Source organism: Anarrhichthys ocellatus, unplaced genomic scaffold, assembly GCF_004355925.1.
Source record: "Anarrhichthys ocellatus isolate YVR2014 unplaced genomic scaffold, GSC_Weel_1.0 scaffold24, whole genome shotgun sequence".
Classification (NCBI taxonomy): Eukaryota; Metazoa; Chordata; class Actinopteri; order Perciformes; family Anarhichadidae; genus Anarrhichthys; species Anarrhichthys ocellatus.
Window position 1 is genome coordinate 7018201 of NW_022280054.1, and position 22021 is coordinate 7040221.

General features: G+C 42.0%; 1 protein-coding gene across 1 annotated transcript in view; it reads right to left on the minus strand.

Moving 5' to 3' along the window:
• zbbx (zinc finger, B-box domain containing) overlaps positions 1-22021 on the minus strand; it is a 46615-nt gene that overhangs the window by 7000 nt on the left and 17594 nt on the right. Inside the window, exons 8-17 of the mRNA XM_031861027.1 lie at positions 20162-20366; positions 18623-18761; positions 15119-15219; positions 10865-10986; positions 10623-10681; positions 10011-10213; positions 8749-9618; positions 6403-6629; positions 3534-3693; positions 60-218 (exon numbers count right to left, since the gene is read on the minus strand). Coding sequence (XP_031716887.1) covers positions 60-218; positions 3534-3693; positions 6403-6629; positions 8749-9618; positions 10011-10213; positions 10623-10681; positions 10865-10986; positions 15119-15219; positions 18623-18761; positions 20162-20366 — 2245 coding nt within the window. The remainder of the gene's footprint in view (positions 1-59; positions 219-3533; positions 3694-6402; positions 6630-8748; positions 9619-10010; positions 10214-10622; positions 10682-10864; positions 10987-15118; positions 15220-18622; positions 18762-20161; positions 20367-22021) is intronic.

The window sequence follows — 22021 nt, forward strand, 5'->3', positions numbered from 1 at the left end:
CACACACACACACACACACACACACACACACACACACACACACACACTAATACACTTACCAGATGTTCCTCGTCTATTTACTGATATTTGTCCTCTACTGGTGGGTCTGGTTGAGTGAATTTGATTTGCAGTTGGCTGCATGCGGTTGTTGCTCATCATTCTAAAAACCAGGTGTTCCTCAGTGTGGGTACGAAGGCTGCTGCGTGTCCGATAACCATCTGACACGAAAAGAGTGAGAGAAAAACTGAGACTTTAATAAAAAAAAGATGTATACAGAAGAAAGTCAACATTTGCAGAGTATACTGTTATATTTCACCAAAACGTCTCAGCTGAGGCTTTTTTTTTTAAAAAGCATCCCATCTCTTTATTCACTTTCACGTTCTTGTATTGCCCTTTACATGCTCTAAGAAACATTTGCAACATCTGGATTCAAGATAGATAATATCCGAGGACACAGACCATGCAATGTCACGCTGCTATCAGTTGGATGTATGGCTAGCAAATGGAAAATAGCAATGCATTCGCTTTGCTATTAAACTCCAACGGAGTGTGATCTTGTATAGATCCAATGTGTGGAATAACTTTTTGGCTATGACAGTGTGTCAATAAGACACAGAATCTAAAGCTGCTGTGTGAATTATAGGATACAGTTATTCATTCCCATGGCTGATTATCAATTTGAAAAGTAAAACTCGGTCATGGTGACAAATGGTTGTAATCATTTAAACATTACAGTATTGACGGTGTGCATTGCTTTCAGTCAGTCAGTTAAGTCATCCCCTTGAAGTGGCAAAGGTAAAAAAGTTAAAGAGAAAATCACAACTCACCCAAGCAATATAGATCAATAAAAGAGTAACCATGGTTGGGAGGAATTTATTAGCCTATTAATACTAATTGAATTCATGCAAATTTATCAAATTACATGTGATACGATAATCCATTTGTCCAGTGAGCGGGCAGCAAACCAATATTGCTTAACAAGCCTGTTCAGCCTATCCCGACCGCTGCAATGCAATCACTGCTGTTTTCTTCTTTCTCCCCAGTGGTTAGCCAATCAATTAATACTATTGACTGGGTGGAGAATCTACTAACTACTCTAAATAAGCTGCAAATGAAAAGAGGAAAGGAGGAGAGGAGTCAGACAGCCGGCTTCTAAACTCCGGGGACTGAAATACAAAGAAAATACTCAGAAATGAATGCAAAGATACCACTTGAAGTCTGTCAGTCTGTCTATCTGCCAGTTTCTTCCTTCATTTGTCTGCAAGTCTTTGATCTTCTTGTTGCTTGTCCCTCTACCTGTTAATCTGCATTTTAGCACATTTTACTGTTAGTATCCCTATACAGCTTCATATATCTCCTTTTTCTCTCTCTCTCTCTCTCTCTCTGTCTGTCTGTCTCTCTCTCCCCCTCTCTTTCTCTCTCCCACTCCCTCTCTGTCTCTGTCTCTCTCTCTCCCTCTCTGTCTCTCTCTCTCTCTCTCTGGATGCACATGAGACAGAACCAGCACTCTAACAACCTCATTTTCTGACTGACCGGGTGACAGGGAGTAGGAGCAAAAAGGAGAGAGAGGTGGAAAGGTAGAGCAGGAGACATATAAAACCTGTTGGATCTCAGCCCTGCCTGGGAAAAAAAAAAAAAAGAGTAAAATGGAGGAGACAGATGGAGGGGATGGAGGGACATAAATGAGTGTGGAGTGTTGTCAAGGTGATATTCCTCCTCTCTAACCTTTCTCTCTCATTAACTTTGGAGTTTTAACGATGGTGGCAGAGACAGTGCGGCGTTTGACGAGCGGCCGGCTGCATGGCACGAGGGCGGTAGTGGTGCCCTTGTGGGAGTCTCTCGCTGTCAACCTCATTCGTTTGACACAAGCTTGACAATGAAATGGTGAAAAGCTGGACGTCAGGACTCGAAGAGAAAAAGGTTGATGGGATCATTTTTGAGCCGTATAGCGATTTACTTCGTATGAATTGGAATATCCCAGCCGAATCAAAACAGCGGCCCCTGTTTGAAATGCATGTATTCAACAGCCTTGGACAAGAGTTGAAGGTGTAATGAGCCCCAAGATAAATTATAGCTCCTGATCCAATCCAAGTATTATTATTTTAACTCTGATGCAATTTGGAGGTGAAGGCTAGACTTCCATCAGCCTTGTCGGACAGTCTGATCACCTCGAAGACATGGCTAGTTTACATCATTAGTGTTCAACAGTGATTCTCAAGAAGCATGCTGTGGTTACAAATAGGAAATATGGGGATACTTACCCCAATGGCAATATAATGGTCTACCGCAGTCACAGTTAATGTCAGATGTTTTACAAAAAGATCTTGTTACAGCAGGATTTGTCCGGTGCTGTTCAAGGTGAAACTTGGCAATGAAAGAAACGAGGAGGAAGAAGAATCCTAACCGTGAAACTATTCTCTGGAAGACAAAGTGTAGTGGTATATAGCATTGTATAATAATATTTCTAGCAATAATGACTAATAGGACAATGTGTTTTCAGAAGACAACACATGCCTTTCAACATCGCTCTCTAAAGACAAAGTAAATATTGAGTTGTTATCTACACTCTTCAGCCGGGAAAGAAACATGAAGAACAAGCTTCGTTTGTCTGTTGAGTGTTTCTTGGTGATGAAATATGGACGTTGCAACACAATCTCACTCCCAACTCTTCACACAGCCCAGCTGGGTCAATCGCCCTTTGCTTCACACCGTGAGGTGATAGGTTCCCCTCTGGCTGCAGGTTTGGACGCCTCAGGGACAGCATGTCAATTTCTGCTAGTCACAAGCATCCAGTCTCTTTTCAAAATAAACTTCCAATGTAGGTTTACTTTGTTTTTAGGTTTACTTCCACACAAAACATCTTAAGTTGAGTATATACATTAGGTAACAAAACTATATAAGTCAACGCTGGCTTGGTTTCACACTCTGGACACAAAGAGCAGCAGAAGTCCTGCATTTGTTCCCATCACACCGGCTTCGTATTTGAGAAGCTAACAGTGAGAACAGGTTGGGACTTTCAGAAGTTTCAGGTGAACTGTGTTCACCTACAGTTTAATAAAATGGAGGCACTAAATTTAAAAATGAAGCATGGGCAAGTGCAGGCAAAGACATACACACATAACCACACACAACTAAAAAAGGCAACTCAGGAGAGCTCCCCTTGGACCCACCAGCAGTAAATTATCGATGTTGTCCCCCATCTCTCGTTTTCCACCAAGCAGCCAGCGCTCCTCTGGGTTTAAAACTCATTTTCATCTCTCTTGTAAGCTCTTCGTTTTTACATATTTGTTCTAAATCCTATTATGAGGCCTTTGTGATATGAATAACGCTCGCAAATTGGAAAGTATCTCCAGGCAAAAGTTGGACACAGAGGTAATCTTCACAATCTAATCTCTTGAAGCGCCAAAACAGCAACAGCACTTTCTGATGTAGTTTATAGGAAAACATGAGCCAAAAAAAAGTCAATAAAATAGGAGCATTAAAATGCATGCGCACACATGTAGACTTAAAAAGACATCCCTTCTTTAACCCACCTGTTGGGTCTGAAACATGCGGTGAGGTTCGGCCTGTCAGCAGCAGGTCACAGTGTGTGTGTTCCGGTGTGTCAGAATTCAAGTCCAAACCCAGAGGCGGAAACCCATCCGGATCACAGAACTGCTCTGATCTAGGCCCAGCACTCTGGTTGTGCATCACCTAAGGGGATATGAAGACAGATGGAGGGACGCAGGAGAAGGAGGGGGTAAGTGGTATTAAAGGGAATAAATCAAAGGTGTGAGGCATAAAAGACAGATTATGTGAGGATGACGTGGAGAGATGATGCACAAAGAAACAGATGATGAAGGGAGTTGATGAGGAGGACAGGAGGGAGTGGTGCATTGGGGGACATGGGAATAGAGTGAAGAGCTGGGGAATAAGGATTTAATAGTTTGTTCTGCAGTTCCATTTCTATCCTAAAACAATCAGTTCAAAGGACAAACTGAAATTCAATAGCAATTTAACTTTTATTAAGACAGGTAAGCGGGTACAAAATTGTGTTTTGCCATTTTCTACTGTGTGAATGCATATTAATAAGCCGGTGTCTTTCACTGGAGATTATTCCCCTCTCTCCCCGTTTCCTCTGTTTCCACTTGATGAATTGATTTTTAATTAACCCCTGGAGCTGTTGAGAGCATCTCACAACGGCGTGTTGGGTTAGCCGCTCTTCCCGCGCAACTGTCCTCCTGTGAGACGGGGGTGAAATAAGGAAGCTCTGTTTAGTTAAGATTAGATCTGACGCATTAGCATGCTAGCCGTAGCTTTGCGAGACACCGTCGATGGGCCGGGAGAAAATAGAAAGTAATGCATGTGGGAATAGTATTGCTAAGAAATAGGAAGGAGCAAGGATGGAGAATGACAAGAGGGAGACAGGGCGAAAGAAATAAGAGAAGGCTTAACAATGAAACGGCGAGAGACCAAACACAATGGGACTGCGTTGAAGAAAAAAAATGCAGTTGTGTTAGTGCAGGCTAATGTCTCCTCATAACAAAAAGGATGCAGCAGTTGACTTGCTGCCTGAACTACAGCATGAAGGTTAAACAAGATGGAAGAATAAGAGAAGAAAGGGGAACAGAGAAGAGACATAAACAAATAGATGGACCAAAGAAAAACAAAGTTTACGAAGAGAGAGAGAGGGGGAGAGAGAGAGGGGGAGAGAGAGAGAGAGGACAAGAGAGAGAGGGCGATAGAGAGAGAGGGCGAGAGAGAGAGGGGGAGAGAGAGAGAGGGCGAGAGAGAGAAGACGAGATAGATAGAGAGAGAGAGAGAGGGCGAGAGAGAGGAGAAGGCGAGATAGATAGATATAGAGAGAGAGAGGGCGAGAGAGAGAAGGAGAAGGCGAGATAGATAGGGCGAGAGAGAGAAGGCGAGATAGAGAGAGAGAGAGAGAGAGAGAGAGGGCGAGAGAGAGAAGGCGAGATAGAGAGAGAGAGAGAGAGAGAGAGAGAAGGCGAGATAGATAGAGAGAGAGAGAGAGAGAGAGGGCGAGAGAGAGAAGGCGAGATAGATAGATAGAGAGAGAGAGAGAGAGGGCGGTATCAAATAGTTTAGGAGCAGTTTGATTCAGGTCCAGAGGCCACAGATAACCACCATCTTCACAATCATGAAGCTCATTTTGCTCCAGCTTTTTAATAAAGCACCAGGCCCTCTTATTCTTTTCATTCCCTTGTCACAGTATAAAGGATTCATACCATTAAATGGCTGATGGGTCATTTGGGACCATTCAAGCAGTGTCATTTTAATCCACTCCGTTTCTCCTTTCTTCCTTCAATGGTGTGCACCTTTAACACCGCTGCCTTAGGGGTCCCTGTGCTATAGATGAATAATGTAAAGTAATTAGTATGATACAAATGTTATCTGATGGATCAGGTCAGCTACAATAAGAAACGAACTGAAAGTCTTCTAATTCTATGGAGTGATAATGTAATGATGTAGTTCTCTTCAACTTCGAAAAACTAGCTCATTCATTCATTTTATCACCCAGCATGAAAGACAAACTTTAACAAATTGGGATATAACTATTACAGCCTATTTGTTTTAATTCATTTGTTAGCAATCAAATATCTTCCCCCACTGTCATATCAATTATATTTTTATCAAGTGAAGGAGTTTGCTGCAGCCCTCATTAATTAAAAAAAGGCATTCAATTTGTATGCAATAAAAAAAAATAAGAAGTCCAACAACTTCACAAGCTGCAATGCGTCAGTCACAGTAGAGTTTTCTGTGATGACGCAGCCAGTGTCGAGTGAGACCAGTGAGAGAAAAGGGAACAACGCTGGAAAAAGGATCGGGGGTAAAGGCTACAAGTTAATGTTGTACGTGCGAACATTGCTAAAAATGAAGCCAGGGGATTCGCAAGGTTCAATTAACGAGGCTTTGCACTAATTGATGTTAGCGTGGCTAGTAACGACCGGGCGGCTGAGAACAACGTCTTCCGCTGTTTTTCACATGATAATTGGACACGAAAGCACACGTGCCAAACAGCGTGTTACTTAAGCATTTTTCACTGAGCTGCTAAACTTCTTTGCACGCTTCTAATTTTTTTTATTTCGGAACAGTACTCCTGAAGGACAAAACGTTTTCTTTTGGCATCTTCTTATGAAAGTGCTTAATAGTGGTTGCAAATAGACTAAGTAATGGATTAAATGTACTCTGCTTATATTAGTAACACTAAAGTGAAATCTCTTTTATATCTTTGCCTGATTGTCAGCTTGACAACCACTTATGAAATGTACTTACATTTGAGCACTGTAAATGCGTGATATTCCTTGTGCTCCCCAGAAAATAGTGCTGTTACAACTCTCTAGCACAAGGTTCCTCCTCAAAGAAGAAAAAAAAAAAGCATGTGGGAATATGGAAACATGTTACCATGGATGGGTTTGACAGTTGCTCTTCCTCATGGGTCTGCAAATCTTTTTCTCTTTCTGCATCTGCGGGAACAAAGGGATCTTCTGAATGAGGTATGGCAGGATTCCCCTGCTCGTCTCTGGATCCCCCTCTCGCTAAGAGTCCGTGCAGCTGTGCTTCTTCGTCTGAAGAGTCTTCCTCGTGTGGAGCCAGACCCAGGCTATCAGTGGACATCTCATCTCCACTGTCTTCATGAAAAATACAGACACGTTTTCAAATTAATATATAATCTAAAACAAATATCCAGGCAGCTCAAACAATTTGACTTTTAAAGGTCAACAGAATGAACACATTGGATACATCTTAATGTATCGTACTTTGAATCCCTGAAGCAACATTTTCATCTCTAACATTCGGTGAAAAATGCAAATGTGATGTAAATGTCCCTTGGAATTGCCACACATGCATCAAGCTCTAACAAGCTCATAAAGCAGACTCTCAGTGTCAGACTGGTCAGAGAGCTGCAGGAAGTGAAGGGAAACACAGAGATGATGGATGAATAGAGTAAGAGAGCGAGGGGTGTGAATCGTGACTGAGAGACGTAAGAGGAGGCAAAGTAGGGAAGGAATGGGGCCATTTAAAGAACAAGTTAAAATTGAATTTATCATTTTGAAAAGACAATAAAATAAGAACAAGAAATAAAAAATACCCTGACCAAACCGTACCCTATACACAGTCAAAACATCCGGATGTATGCACATACAGCGCACTTGTGCAATTCAGAAAAAAACACTTGAAATGAATTGCTCACATGTGTATCTACTACTCTAGTGTGTGTGTGTGTGTGTGTGTGTGTGTGTGTGTGTGTGTGTGTATAGTACACTTGCATGTATGAGATAGAAGCATGTATCTGCCTCAGTGAATCCTAATGTGTGTGCTATACCGAGGGGAATTAAGTGCCATTATTTTCAGTGTAATTACTTTCCTGTCTGTTGTTGCGTTATGTCACGTATTTACTTAAAACCCTAATCGATATTTTAAAAAAATAAATAAAGAATAATTTTTATGGTTAGATCTAAATTGGCTCTGACAGCCTGGTGGAACAAAAGGAAGCCATTATTGCTGAGATCGACGGGCATTGTATTCATATAAACTGCCCGGCCATTGAGGATTGTGCTCAGGCAAAATGTTGCATGACAAAGTGTCCCATCAGGAATCGCTTTACTGCAAAGCCATAAATATGAATATGTTTCTCTCTTCTTCTTTTGTTACCCAAATCTTGGTCCCGCAAAAATGATTGTTTGGTCTCTGGAAAACTCACCAAATAATACTGCCTTGATATTAAAAAATGTATCAAATCAATGTGTTAGATTTATAGACTATATGACACATACACATAGTAGTAGTGCAGAGGAAAGTAAGGCTGTTTAGATCAAGATATAGCTACTATACATCTAACTCTAGCCATATAATCACATGCTAACGTTTCTTAAACCTGGCTATTTAGATTTGCATGCCTCTTTGGAGATCACCCTGGTAAGAGCCTTATTGATGAAGAATATACATACACAATAACATACGTGAGGAAACATTCAAATAAAGAAGTTAAGTGATGGAGCCCAGCCAAACAGGAGAATAAATTTCTCCACAAGAGAACAAGTTGCTTAAGTTTACACGCTTCCAAGTAGGTGAAATTAAACCAAAACCCGTAATTAGGTGGTGCACGTATGCGGCAGCCAGTAGCTCCTTATGAACTTTGCTACATTTTTTTAATAATTTGGTCTCATTTTGTCTTTTTTACTGGAGCACTTATGGCATATGACAGAGATACACTGAAAAAAGCGTGGGTAATGGATAAAGTGCAGCAGAGCTGGAGACAATCACCGCCCACTGCATCTTCCGACCATCGTGACAGACGAGCGTGACCAAAACTGAACCAAAAACAGAGTCGACCGCTCCAGGCAGAGAGGGAGGAGAGCCGAGCTGGAAGATACACTAATCCAGCTGTCGGACCAAAAGCCATTCCACTACCCAGCCTACTCGTGGCTGATGTCGGGCTGAAATAAGACTAACCCAGCAATGGAAGGTCGAAGACTACCAAGTTTACAGAGACATGGCTCCATTGTGGCAACCCAAATCATATCCTACATAACCGGCTCAACAGTCGTAATGTATGTCTCTGCCTTTACCCAACGCTTCTAAGAAATCCTCTACGAATTTTTGATACATGTGAAAAAATTGTCCTTAAACCATCTGCTATGATTAGTCAACTTATTGCCCATTGTCAGGCATTTCATGATCAAAACAAGTAATCAGTAACCATCAGTTCACAGGCACAAAGAGAGGCCATTATTACAATTAACCTACCTGTGCATCGCTCCCCTTCCTCCTCCATTTTCACAGCTAAAGGTGAATCCTTGATGACAGCCAACAACTGTGATGGAAGTGATGGGATACACTGCGCCCCCAGAGTTAACTCATGTTCACCAGAGACGGGGGAAGAGGACATAATAACTGGAAAATCCTTATTTGTTGGAGTTGACCCATGACTAGAACATGCATCTGGAGGGGACGCGTTAAATAGAGAGAAACTGGATATGTTTTTTACTGGTGGACTTGGTTCCAGAGATTTTGGTGATGGGTTTGGACTAGAAGACAGAGGTGACAGAGGCAGCTGGAGTTGATTGTTTGATGGAAGAGACTCTGGGTCATTGCAGGAATGTTGGGATTGCCTTGGGGACTCCAGATTGTTTGGTGGCAATAGAGAGAGCTTCAGTGGAATTGGTTCGGGGGATAACCGGGAAGTTTGGGGTTGTTCTCGTAAAAGAGATGAGTCTGAGCTTCTTTGTAATGGAGTTGAGTGGTACACTTTGGGCAATAAGGTTGACTCCGTGGAGCTTGATGGTGAGACTGTGAATGTAGACCTAAAGGAGAAGGATATTGATGTAGAAGGAGAGAGATGGTCTTCTGGGATTGTAGGCCTGGTAGGAGCCAAAGGAGAAACTTCAGGTGGAAATGAGTCCAGGGAGGATGAGAATTTAGGGGTCTCAGTTTGGGAATGTACTAACGAGGGAGAGGACAAAACTTGTATTGATCCACGGTCGGGGTTTGATTTATGGACATTTGGGGGGCATTTGGGCTTTTGTGACATTGCGGTTGGCATCTTGATTGATGTCTTTGAAGTCCTTGGAGTCTCAGCAGCGAGGCATACTGAAAGCTTACTTTTAGAGGACGATGCTGTGCAAAAGAAAACAATAATACGAATATTAGTTGCTTTTGCAGGGATGTGGTCACACCATTTTTTTCGGTAACAAAAAACACACAAACACAAGGGAGTTTTTCACTGGAATAGGGATTATTAAGTTTGTCCTTGACTAATGCTTCGCTTGGCGCCTAAAATGCACAATACTGATTTACCAATAACATCCAATTTTTTTTATATCTTTGAGTGCGGCCAATATTCATAACATATGATCAAATCACCTTTTGCAACTGATCTGTGTGTGTTGAAGACAACAATGGCCAGATTGTGTCATCACACATCACCACCGGTTCTTAGAGCTTATGTCATACGATAATATCTAACATTATATCTGCTTTCTGGAGAGAAAACAGTAGACAAAGCTCACATGTTATTGAGTGTTCTGCTTGTGAAGTCTGAGGCTTAGATAGATGGACCTTCTGAGCTGCTTTAGGTTTTGCTGGTGCTATAGACGGCCTGGATGCTTGTGCTGGACTGGGAGAAGAGCAGCAGACTCTGGAGGACCCCGTGGTTAAAGCTGTTTGGGGCACTAGTGCTCCTTTAATGAGGACCGGCTCAACAGAGGGGACCCTGTGTGGGAAATAGAAGGCTTTGTGAGAGAGAGTCCACGGCTAAACATAACTTCATGGCACATTGTTATCATTAAAAAATATTGGCCACCTTTAACAGATTTTACTTCTATAATACAAACTCCTTATTAAATACTGATTCAATTTGAATGCATGCTGGTAATGTACCATGTAATATGAGGCGACTGGATGTGATGATAATTATCTTCTTTTCCTTTGTCTCAAAGGAAGCAGAAAGTGAATTAAATCAAGTGTTCACCTGATTCCCTAGTCTGTAGATGAAAAGCCTTGTTCTCTCTTACAGTCAGTATTTCACAGACGTAGACTGTTAAGCTTTTTCACACAGGCACCTGTGAATGTAGTAAGCACCTGAATGTCACAACAAATACTTTTTTCTAAATTAGGCTCACTTTCTGTTGTTGTCCGTCCTTCGTTCAGCAACAACAACTCCATTTATGTCTCTGTCCCTCTATAGAAAACAAAAGAGAACAGTGTTGTCACACATACAAATGAGACGGAGAGAAAGAAATCGAAAGAAATAACATGCTGGAGTCAGTGAAGCATTCTACTCCCCCCATTTTCCCCGTCTGGATTCACGGTGTGTGTGTGTCAGCACACGTTTGTTAAAATAAAATGCTTCAGTCATTCTCACCTCATCCAGGACTTCTATGACAAGGCACGACTCAGGTGTGGTAATCTGAGGCTCAGTTGTGCCCCTGCTGACCGGGACGGCAAACATTGATGCACAGTAGTGACGGAAATCCTCCTCCTGAGCTGTAAACGCACACAAACACAAAAATCAACAGGGAAAGAGTGTTGTGTAATGTGCCTCAACGTGAGGAATTCAGAGCACTTGTTTGTTTTTCGTGGCTGCTGCCATGTTTTCAGAATTATCTTCTTTTTTTGCTATTGTGAGAAGAAGAAACAGGAACTAAATAATTATATAACGCATGCATTTATTTGTTCTTTAATGATGACATTATCGTGGATTCAAGGAATCCTTCAGAGTTTGCATTGACATGAGCATTTATCATTACACATGCACACCGTCCAATGTATCAATCACAGGCCAAATCTAACCCCTCAGCATTCTGTCCGACCCTCGGGTCGACTGTCAGCTTTCGGCATCCGGCCAACTTATCTATCAAGCTGCTGCTATGCTTTGGCAGCACTGAAGGTTAAAATCACCTCAACTTTCAGAGAGGCACTCCACTGTCACTTTTGATTAAAAAAATGTGCCCAGCAATTAGAGCTGGTTAATGGGATTGTTTACAGTGGCGTAAACCAAGTCGAAAAATCGTAACAACATAAAAAGACAAACATGAGCATCTGAGTGTTGACTCGGGTGCTTGTTTCCAGTACCTCTCAGCACTTTTCTACCTGTGAAGAAGCCTGGACCCCTGATACCAACAGGGACATTTCCTTCTCCTACATCCTCCTCCGCTAGGAGTAAGAGGTCGGGGGTCAGAGCTGCACGCTTGGGTCTAATTTATCATTCGTTTCAGTTGAAAGATGTTGCTGGCACAGCAGGGAATGAACAGCAGTTTCCCTTCTGATGACACGTGGTAATCTGTGTGCACGTATACATAGATATTGAACAAATGTCGAAGGATAATTTCAGCTCATGTGGCTATTTAAGCAGCAATACATACTGTATGTGGAGATACAAGGATGCACAACTTAATGCAGTTGTAGTCCATTTGGAACACAACAAACATACTGTATGACAAACAAAACTAAACTAAAACAGTACATTCCTGTAGTTCAATTGTTGAATTTGCATCATAAGGATGCTTCCTCTTACCTTGATAGGCACATAAGACATATTGAAAGTATTATTTAAGATACTTTAGAAACATTTCTTCATGCCAATAAAAATATCAACACACTGTATGTTGAAATCCCCTTTTCTTTGCCTTCATTTCTTTCAGTCTGTGTCTTTCTATCGTTGTTTTACCTCTGTCTGTGCCACCTCCCTATCTCCCTCTCTCATGCTAACAATCCTTCTATAGCATCCCCACATGGGTCTGACAGCTTGGGAAAATGAGAATCTAAAACAAGGGAGAGGTCCCACATGATGCCGGAAAAACAGTCTTTAATAATTCATAGACGAACACGTAGCCCACTCTTTCATATTCAAAAGAGAGGAGAGGAGGGGAAACTCTGCTACCTGTTGTAATCGGCATGCGTTAGAAAAGTTTGAAGCAGGTGGAAGGAATAGTTTATCAGCCACTGAACAGCTCTACATTTCCCTGAGACACTGATGTCTTCCTCACATCTGCATATTGCAGAACCAATGGAGTATTAATTATTAAACTGTGAGCAGAGAAGTGAAATGCATGACGACGACACGGTCTCTCCAGCGGGTCGGGGGACGGCGTCAGCAGCGGTGATCGCTGTATGAGCGCTGTGATCAGCCAGTGGGACACACACTGCTTCCATTAGCATGATGGGTATTGAATCAAGTACTCTATTGGTATTAGTATCACTTTAAGGGTATTGGTATCGGCATCACAAGTTTTTAAACAATACCCAGCCCTATATATGTATGTGTGTGTGTGTGTGTGTGTGTGTGTGTGTGTGTGTGTGCAAAAGTGTGTAAGTGTTTAAAATGTTGCTTTAGGGACAAACAACCCAACCTTGGCTGCAGGAAGATTTCCAAGACTGGTATACTTATATTTGTTTAATATATCTTTTGATACAACCCTCCATGCCCTTTTAAAATGTGTGACAAAAGTGTACAAAATTTTGTTAATTTGGTTAATTTTGTGTTAATAAGAATTTTGCAACTAAGAAAACTGGGTATTGGAATAGAGAAGGTTGAGAAACCCTCCTTTGAGGAGCATTTTCTACTAATTATAACCATAAAACCACTTGCAGCAAATGGTAAAATCCTCAATGACTCCTCAATGACTCTGACTGAACTTCAGCCTCCAGACTCCAAGACCAAGGCCTGACAGAAACAGTCTGGTCCCCTAAGTAGCTTTCTAACCGTCATGAATCATCTAGAGGTTGTTCTTGAATTTCATGTGCTTTTGTGTGTCAGGTGAAAAACAAGAAATTCACCTTAAGTTCATTGACTATATTTACATGCACAAAATATTCCTTTTTTTGCCCTCACCCCGAAAAAAGACACTAATCCTACTAAGCTGTTTGCTAATGCACATTATTATTCCACTAACATTCCGGTTTACATGCAGCCGTGCATACTCAGATTCATGTCACCTGTTGCGTAAACTTGTTCAGCCACTTTCTTGAAAAGGTCGGCGTTGCGATATTTACGCATATCCAAAAACCTGTTGATATCCATTATGCTGTTTACATGACAGATATCGAATTTCGGGAATATTGTCATATTCAGAATAATAGTAGAATGTGAGTATGCATGTCAACGTAGTCATTGCTGCGTAATCAAGTCCATCAAAGCAAATGTTTTGTTCTCGGTCATTATGGGGGCTGAAAACTTGTTTGAAGCATTAGCCAGAGAGAGAGAGTGATTATTATGTCTGGGATGGGATGTAGAAGAAGGCAACCTACGGTTGGATGGCTGGCATTATCAAAGATGCTGGCGCATGGAGTACAAGAAGTGAGAAAAGTACAAAGCTGCCCATCTATAAGAGTTGTAATACTTAGGAGACAGGAGCTGTTTTCAAGCTGTATGGTGTTACTTTTATTAAGACTGCATCTCTGATTTATTAGATCTGGCGCAGTGAAGACCTACAAGAGATATTGTTAATTCATAATGCCAGTGCCCGTTCAAAAGGTGCCTGTTGGGAACGGGTCGACTGTTTGGCCTCCGGTATTGCCGCTCATCCAAACAACTTTACATGATACGGTTGCATCCCCTAGCAGTATTGGAGCATACGTGTCATTTGGGGGCAAAAGCTCGAAAGAACATTGACGGCCTGAGAGCTGTACCCAGTGTGCTGTTTGACAGTGTGACAGTTAATAATGTAACTCGCAATGGAGAGCGAGATGTAACCCCCCGCATGCCGTTCAGCGGTGTAACAGATAAAAAGGGTCACCTCTTAATACACTACACATAACGCACTAATGATAAATATGACCCACAGATTTCAAGAGCTCACAAAAAAGGAAAGACGTACAAAAATAATCATTTTAGTTAGCTGCACTGCAGTACTTTCAGGATACCCCAGTTACTAGGAAATATTAGCAAAAACTCTAAGCTTTACTGTGTCAAATTTGGGTGGTTGCCATGTCACATATCAAACATTTCTATGGGGAGCACAGGAAACCATCTTAACCTCCAAGATTTTGAAAGAAATAACATCTATTTGACATCGACAGCTATGTGGAAGGGGTCAAGCCAGGACTTGCAGATCCTAACAAGGTTGGGATTGAAGTGAATCTTGATTGATGTGATGCGAGGCAGTTGGAAGCCCCGGGGTCCACAGGTTTCGAAGGGGAGAGATAACCACGGTCTACCCGTCTCCCGACAGCCTCGGCTGGGGGCCTGAAAGCCCGGGCCATCCCCTGACTGATGAGCTCTGGGCCCCGAGCTTCAGACTACAGGCCAAACCTCCCCCACCCCCCAACCCCTCTCCCTGTCCCACTCCTTTCCCAGGCAGAGTGCAACCTGTCAGGCATGAGCCGCTTCTAACGGCCCTCTGCCCACACAATCACAGCCAGTGATTACCCATCACACCGCCACGGATGGATGGGCAGGCACTGATACGTCTGACCCGCTGAGAGGGAGAGGTTTTTTTACTTTTTGTATATGTGTGTGTGCAGGTGATCTGTCAAACTACTCTGTCTGTAGCAGTTTCTTTGTTTGGTCTAACAGCCTGTTTGGGTATGTATATCAGAAAGGTGGTATGTGCAGGTATGTGTGTGTGTGTGTGTGTGTGTGTGTGTGTGTGTGTGTGTGTATGTCCTCATGTATTACCTGTTAGGCTGCTTGCAGTCTCCTCCCCAGTGTTTGCTTTAGGCATTGATTTTAAATCTGTACCAAAGGCCAACAATGGACGATAAGTTTCGACTGGTGTTCTAGAAACAACAAATCACATAGAAATGAATGAATAAATACTAAATGAACAAAAATAAAACACGAAGCCATACGCTGTGGGCCAGACCGCAGGCAAAAAGTAATTGGCTGAGTAACAATTGTCTTATTTTCCTCTTTTCACTCTTATGCACTCTTTCTTCAACTCCTTTATCCTGAAATCTGTTAAATGGATAGATGGACATATTGATGGATATATGCAGTCTCTGGTTGTATTCATTCTGCTGCAGCCCCACTTAAACAGCCCTTCACACAGTCTCTCTTTATTCCCTCCTTCCTGGTCTAATATAGCCAAAGTTCAAGGCCAGCGGGAGAGACATTATGAGAAGCTCCAGGCTGTCCATAAGGTGAGACTGGGAAAGTTACTTATATATTTTTCTCTTAATTAGTCCATATCCTCAAACTTGGCAAGGTTTATCCTTTCTCAGTCTTTTTAATGTACTCAGAGAGTTATATTTAATCCTGTCCCTCAAATCACTTTACACCATCCATCCATCTCTTTTTCTCCTTACATACGATACTTTACATGCAGTAGCCCCTCTAGCCTCAGGCTGTTTGCATTCAGGCTTTTGCCCGAGCGCAGGAGAGGAAGCATGTTGCTCTTCTGGGTTCGTCTTAGGCTTTGCATTTTCACCTCCCTTTGGTGATACACGTTTGATAAAAGCGACCTTCAACTAATTTAGCCAGGTTTACACATCCACAGAGGCAAAAACTAGCCCTGGAGAGGTGTCCTTGAGCCCCTACCAAATTAGCCTGCATCCTGTAAGGAAGAACGAGAGGAGAGTTTCCCTAAAGTAATTAATAAAGTGGCAAATTATTTATAAGTCTCTCTAAAAAGGAGCAGTATAACTACGATGCCATTCAGAGAGAAATGATGGAACTGTAGTATTGAGTGAGCGGGAGGTGAGACACCGCTAAGTGATGTATAGGACGTACTTTCTCAGCTTGTCAATTTTATTTATGATACTTCATCAGAAACAATACTTCATTTTGGTTTAGGCATTATCTAAATGTCCCTTAGACTAATGGAAATACCCTTGTTTGATGCCCTCTGCATTGAAGCGAAATTAAAGCCAGAGGGATTTGATAGCAAGGAGCCCTTTAAGAGGACCATTATCGCTGCTATATTTGCACAGCGGACAGCGGGTTAGGTCAATCAAATTTGACATATGTTCCAAGAGTGCTTCACGGAAGTCACCACATCTATTAGAGGTGATACTTTGGCCATTACTCCAACCAGCTGAGCTTCTATTTTTTGTCTTAAAAGCTAAAACTTTGGCTCGAAGTAACCGTATGTGACAGATCTAATTAGCTGCTTCAGATCAGTCTTTTACTTCAGAACCCTATTGACAGTTGATGGGCAGAGAAAATAAACAGCTCAGAAATAAAGTATTCACAGTCTCGCTGGAGAAAAGATGTAAAAGTACTGGGCGTGACTTACAAACAACAAGAAAACAATCCACTGGACTTTTTTGTTGATAAGTGTTGTTTAGAGGCAATCTGACATCTATGTATGCTCAAGAATAACAAAGATTTGCTCTTTTTTAAACTAATAATGACATGGAAAAACATCATCAACCCTTTTTGAGTATAATAAACCAATAATGGCTCGATGGCTGTTGTAAGCTATTTATCACCGTGTCTTATCTTGTGTAGGCCCAATAGGGTGGCTACAAGATGAGTTATTTTTACATTAAGGAAGCCTTTTCATGAGTCAAAAGTAAACATATATGCCTTGTAGATGACCTATACATTGAAGTGATAACACAAAATATAAAGAAGCATCTTTCTCCTTGGATGAGAAATAACTAAAATCCCACTGGACCAGGTTTGGGTTTTATATTTGGCAGTACAAGTCGGGTGCAGTCAGGTCATTTCTTACAGACATGGCTATGGGCCAGTTCAGATCTCCGTTCTATGCCCATGCAGACTTCTATTTCAGGGTTCAGTGCCTTGATCTCTGGCAGTTGATGGAAGGGCCGACCCACGCTGCCCAGCCAGCTCAGAAATCAGGTTGATGCCCCACCCCTGGTCACAATCCTGCTTTCTGGGGCATGTAGGCCACCCAAAAACCCAACCAGGTGATAGAGCGTATGACTCTAATATCGTCGAGCCCTTTTAGCAAATTCTTCAAGTTCTGGGAGAAAAGAAAATCCCTCATCTTCCACACTCCCTCCTTCCCTCACTCCCCCCCATTATTATAGAGGCTTGTTAAAATTCAGCCTCCCACTTCTTTCTGCCAGCCAGCCAGCCTCTCTGTCTCTCCATTAAGCTCTGCCACCATCACCGCTGCAGGCTTATTGCACTCTAGATTGGCTCTCGAGTCTATTGCAAAGTTAAAGGCTGCTACAGCAGGGGACTAAGAGCATTCCGGCCCAGGCAGTCAACGGGCCTAAAACTGTACTCTGCTCTCCTCTCCTCATGGCCCGCTCTCCAGTGGGCAACTCAGCCCAAAAGGAGCCGCTTAAATAAAGGGCTGTAATAATGGGACCTGCTGAAGCCAGGCCCTCGGGCAGTCTACGGCACAATAAGTGCTTAGAAACTGCTTTGTACACCGGTGGCTTATGTAGGCTGACTACAGAGCGCCGGGAGAGGAGATGTGTGGTGGCAAGAGATGGTGTGTGTGATGTCAAAACTGTGTGTGTGTGTGTGCACATGTGGATGTATTTGTGTCCCCACGTAAAGGAAGTGGAAACAAAGAGCAGATATGTGTGAAGTGAGAAGGAGAGCTTGTGAAAGCTGTGTGTGCATGTGGGTATATCAACGTCCCCAGCTGTAGAGCAACCTCATTAGGTTTTCACAAAGTGACCTCTGGATAAGCCTTTTAAAGGGTTTGGCATGTATGCTATAATGGTCTGATGTTCATGGGCACAAGTAGACATGATTTTAAACGTAGAAAAATAAATAAATGAAAATAAAAAAGTAAAACAATACAAATCTCATTTACCTTAGCATTGCTGCTCTCTTAAAAAATAATAAATGTCACAGAACGGTTGAATTGAAATCACAATCTTGGATTATGGTGAGTCCACCCAAAGCTTCACAGTAGCATACTGTATGTGGGGTGTTATAGTTGTAAATATTACAGTAACAAATACAGTATTACTCACAATTCACAATTGATTCAAGTTGTACAACATGTCAACAATGAAACCGCTTTTGGCACTAAAATGACGTATTTACCCACATTATAGTCTGAACTCGCCATTGTCTATTGTACCCTTTAGCCTGACTAATCATGTAAACGGTAAGTTTATTACCTTCAAGCCCTCTAATAAAAGAAATCCTTCCTACAACACTTAGAAATCATCCCATTTTGTGAAGAAGCAATTGCAACGGCTTAGAAGCATCAGTTGAGCATGCACATTTTTCTCTCCGTCTGTGTACCTGCGGTGCTTCTTGAGAAGCAATCTGTCCACGTAGGTGAGGCTGTTTTCTGTGAACTCCACCCTGACAGGTACCCTCTCTTCTCCCCCTCCTCTGTTTGGAGAGAGGTCAGACTGGGTCGCCATAACCGACACAGATACTGGAGAAATAGGGGGAAGGGGAGATCACACAGAAAATAGAGTTATAAGGGGAGGAGGAAAGCTAAACAGAAAGAAGGAGCCAGACAGAGGTAGAAAAAGGAAAGCAGGAAAACATCACTCGCCAGCTTCTCAACACCTTTCTCAAAACACCTCCCCTCATGAAGTGAGAAAACACCTTGTCACCACGCCAAGAGTGCCAAAACACAAGCAGACAAGAGAGAGCCCCCTGGGAATAAGAAAAAGATGTACACAACACAACAGGAACATAGTAAGTGCATGAGAGAAAAGAAGAGATAGAGGTAAGAAAAAGAGAAATTTATGATTGTGCTCCAGACACTTTGGCAGTCCACAGTGTCGCCTTTAAATTGGGCCCGGGTGCCATTGGCCTGACAGAAATAATTAGGGCTGGAGGGGCGAGTAGTAATTTGCAGAGCGGAGCGAAGGCAGAGAGGAGCAGAGTCTGTCCAAGCAGCAAAGCAGAGAAAATAGGAGGCCTAATGAAAAGCACAAACACCTAGCCACATACACACAGAAGCTGGAATAATAGCACTAATAACACACATCCACACACACCTGGACACGCACACAATGTTGCACATGCACGCATGTAGAAACACAGTATTTGGGGAAAAGGCATCAAAATTGCCTGACGCAGTGGACCTTGTACGCGTACTCGCATACACACAGCTGAGTTGGTTAGTGCTGTGGTGTGGAGTAGGGCCACCCCTAATAACACTCCTCTCATTATCTCAATATGCAACAGCCGTGGATTACCCTCCGACTGCAGTGGTAAGCACTTTCTCTGAGGCCTTAACAGATCAGAGCACAGAGAGGGAGAGGGGGAGCAGGGAAGCTGAGGGGGAGGTGAAAATGGGAGAGAGCAGGAGAGAGGAAGAGAGCCAAGAAGAGGAGGATGTACAGGCAAAGGTGGAAAGAAATATAAACACATTTACCCAAGTATTTCTGTGTATACACATACAATTTTGAGGTACCTGTACTTAACTTCAGTGTTGCCGTTTGTGAGGGACACACTAGAGTATCATTTTTAGTCGTATTTTCATCTGATAGTTACTTGGTAGAATTAGCTTTTACATGCAAAAGAAAGGGAAACTCATTAAATATGGTACTCTATATACGCCACTACATAGAACATTGGACGAAGCACAACTTGGATCACCACAACATACTGTACCAGGCATGTCAAACATCTTAATGGGACTACTTATCAGAATAAGTACTAAAGTTTTTGGTTTATACTTTAACTAAAGTGTGTTTTTAATGCAGAGCTTTGACTTTTAATGAAGTAGGCTTTTCTACTTTTACCTAGTCCCAGTCCCTCACTCTGCCTAAACCTGTGTGTGTGTCTGTATGTGCCTTCCACCATGTATATGCAGTCCACCTGGTTGGATGGGTGTCCACATTGCATCCTCACTCGTGGGTTCTCCTGATCCGTCACTCTTCTCTCCTCTCCATTGTCGCAGAGCTTCCTGGAAAGATCTTGCAGACTCCACCTCATTGTAGTCTCCTTTATTAAGAAAAGACATTTTCTGCCCTTCTTCAATCGTTTCTGACTTTTCCTCATCTCCATGATCGTCAGTCAACACCTGCAAAAAAAAAAAACAGAATATCCCTTGACTTTCGTTAGTAATGAATGGCCAAAATATGACACGGTTAACAAGCTTCTGTCCTGTATATGCATATCATTAGTAAAGGTTATCACTTCAAACTAACTTGTTTTCCGATATACTAACAACAAAATGAATCGAATCTGTATGCCTGTGTACTTTCGCATGACTAAATATTCATTTGTTGATGAGTGCAAAATAACGGAAGGGACAGTTAATGAGATTTTGAATGCTGCAGGAGCACTACTGCCTGATGATTCTGCTGGCGAGGGGCAAGGAAAAGCACGTCTTTAAAGTTTACAGCTACGCAAGCTTGGCTGTGACCTCGGCTATACCTTTGTTGAGACGCCATTAAAAAGTGACGGAGGAAACATATCCATCTTCATCTTTGACCTCTAAAATGTAGCTTGGGTTGGAATAAACGCACATTTGTGTTTGGATGGTGTGACTGAGCTCAAGGGCTTGCGGTTCTGCATATATCTACTGTATATTCATACTTTTGCATTATGCAGCCTGTTTACACTCATCGTCAGTAGCTAAACATATTCACTTTTAAGTCAGACAGTTGTATTTGTTTCTCAGGTTGGTGGCTTTTAGGTCTTGCTTGGTCGCTGAGTGAAGTCTATTCTGAATATGTCAGTTATATATATATATATATATATATATATATATACACTAGTTTGATATATAAACAATATATATTCGATATCTTCTGATCCCAACTGTCCGAAAACGACTGCTGTGAGAATAAGATCAACTGAGCTCTGTGGTGTAAAGAGTCTGGAATGTCAATCGAACTGTTTTTGCCAGAGCTCTACTGTTGGGGGGGGCTTTTTTTTAGTCCAAAGGTCCGTGCAGGTCCTGTAGATACAGCCTGTGGATAGAACGTCAATTAGGGTTAGTTTGAAGGCTTTTCAATTGACTCACAGGGTGTGGAGGTAAAACTCACACGGCACAAAGGCTTGTTTGACATGTTTCTGCTGTGGTGTCACAGCAAGTGAACTATAAATGGAGAGAAATTTCCTTCATGGATCAATAAGCATTTGAAAAAAAAAAAACAGCTATTCTTTTCAAAAATAATTGTTGGTAAAAGCAACGTTTTTTTAATGGATTTTCTTGAAGGTTTTGAAAATACAACTGTGTGGACAAAAAATCTATCCAGTACCATTTGTTATTTAGGATTCCACACTGTTCTCCAATATAAAGTCAACAATCAATTGTGAAATCCATTTGACGGTAGCAGGAATGGCAGACTTTGGCTTAAAGGACCAGAAGTTAAAGAAAGAACACTGGACCGCATATCCATATTCTTGACTTGTGACGTGCTGATTTAACCCGGTGCCTTTTACATTTAAAGCTTCGACCCGATGGTCCTGTCCACAGCGAACTTCACTTTCACACAACAAAGCACACGAAAGCACACATAACCAGATAGCAGTGTTAATGCAAGTCCCACTGCCCCTTACAGAACATCTTTCAGTCACAGTAATAACTCATCATATTATTATTCACCTTTATCAACATTTCTTTCTGTCACTTTCTTTTGTTTCATCAAAAAGTCAATACAATTGACCGTACTATATGCTAAAGGATGTGAGTCAATGTATATCAACACAATTGTATTTTTTTCACCT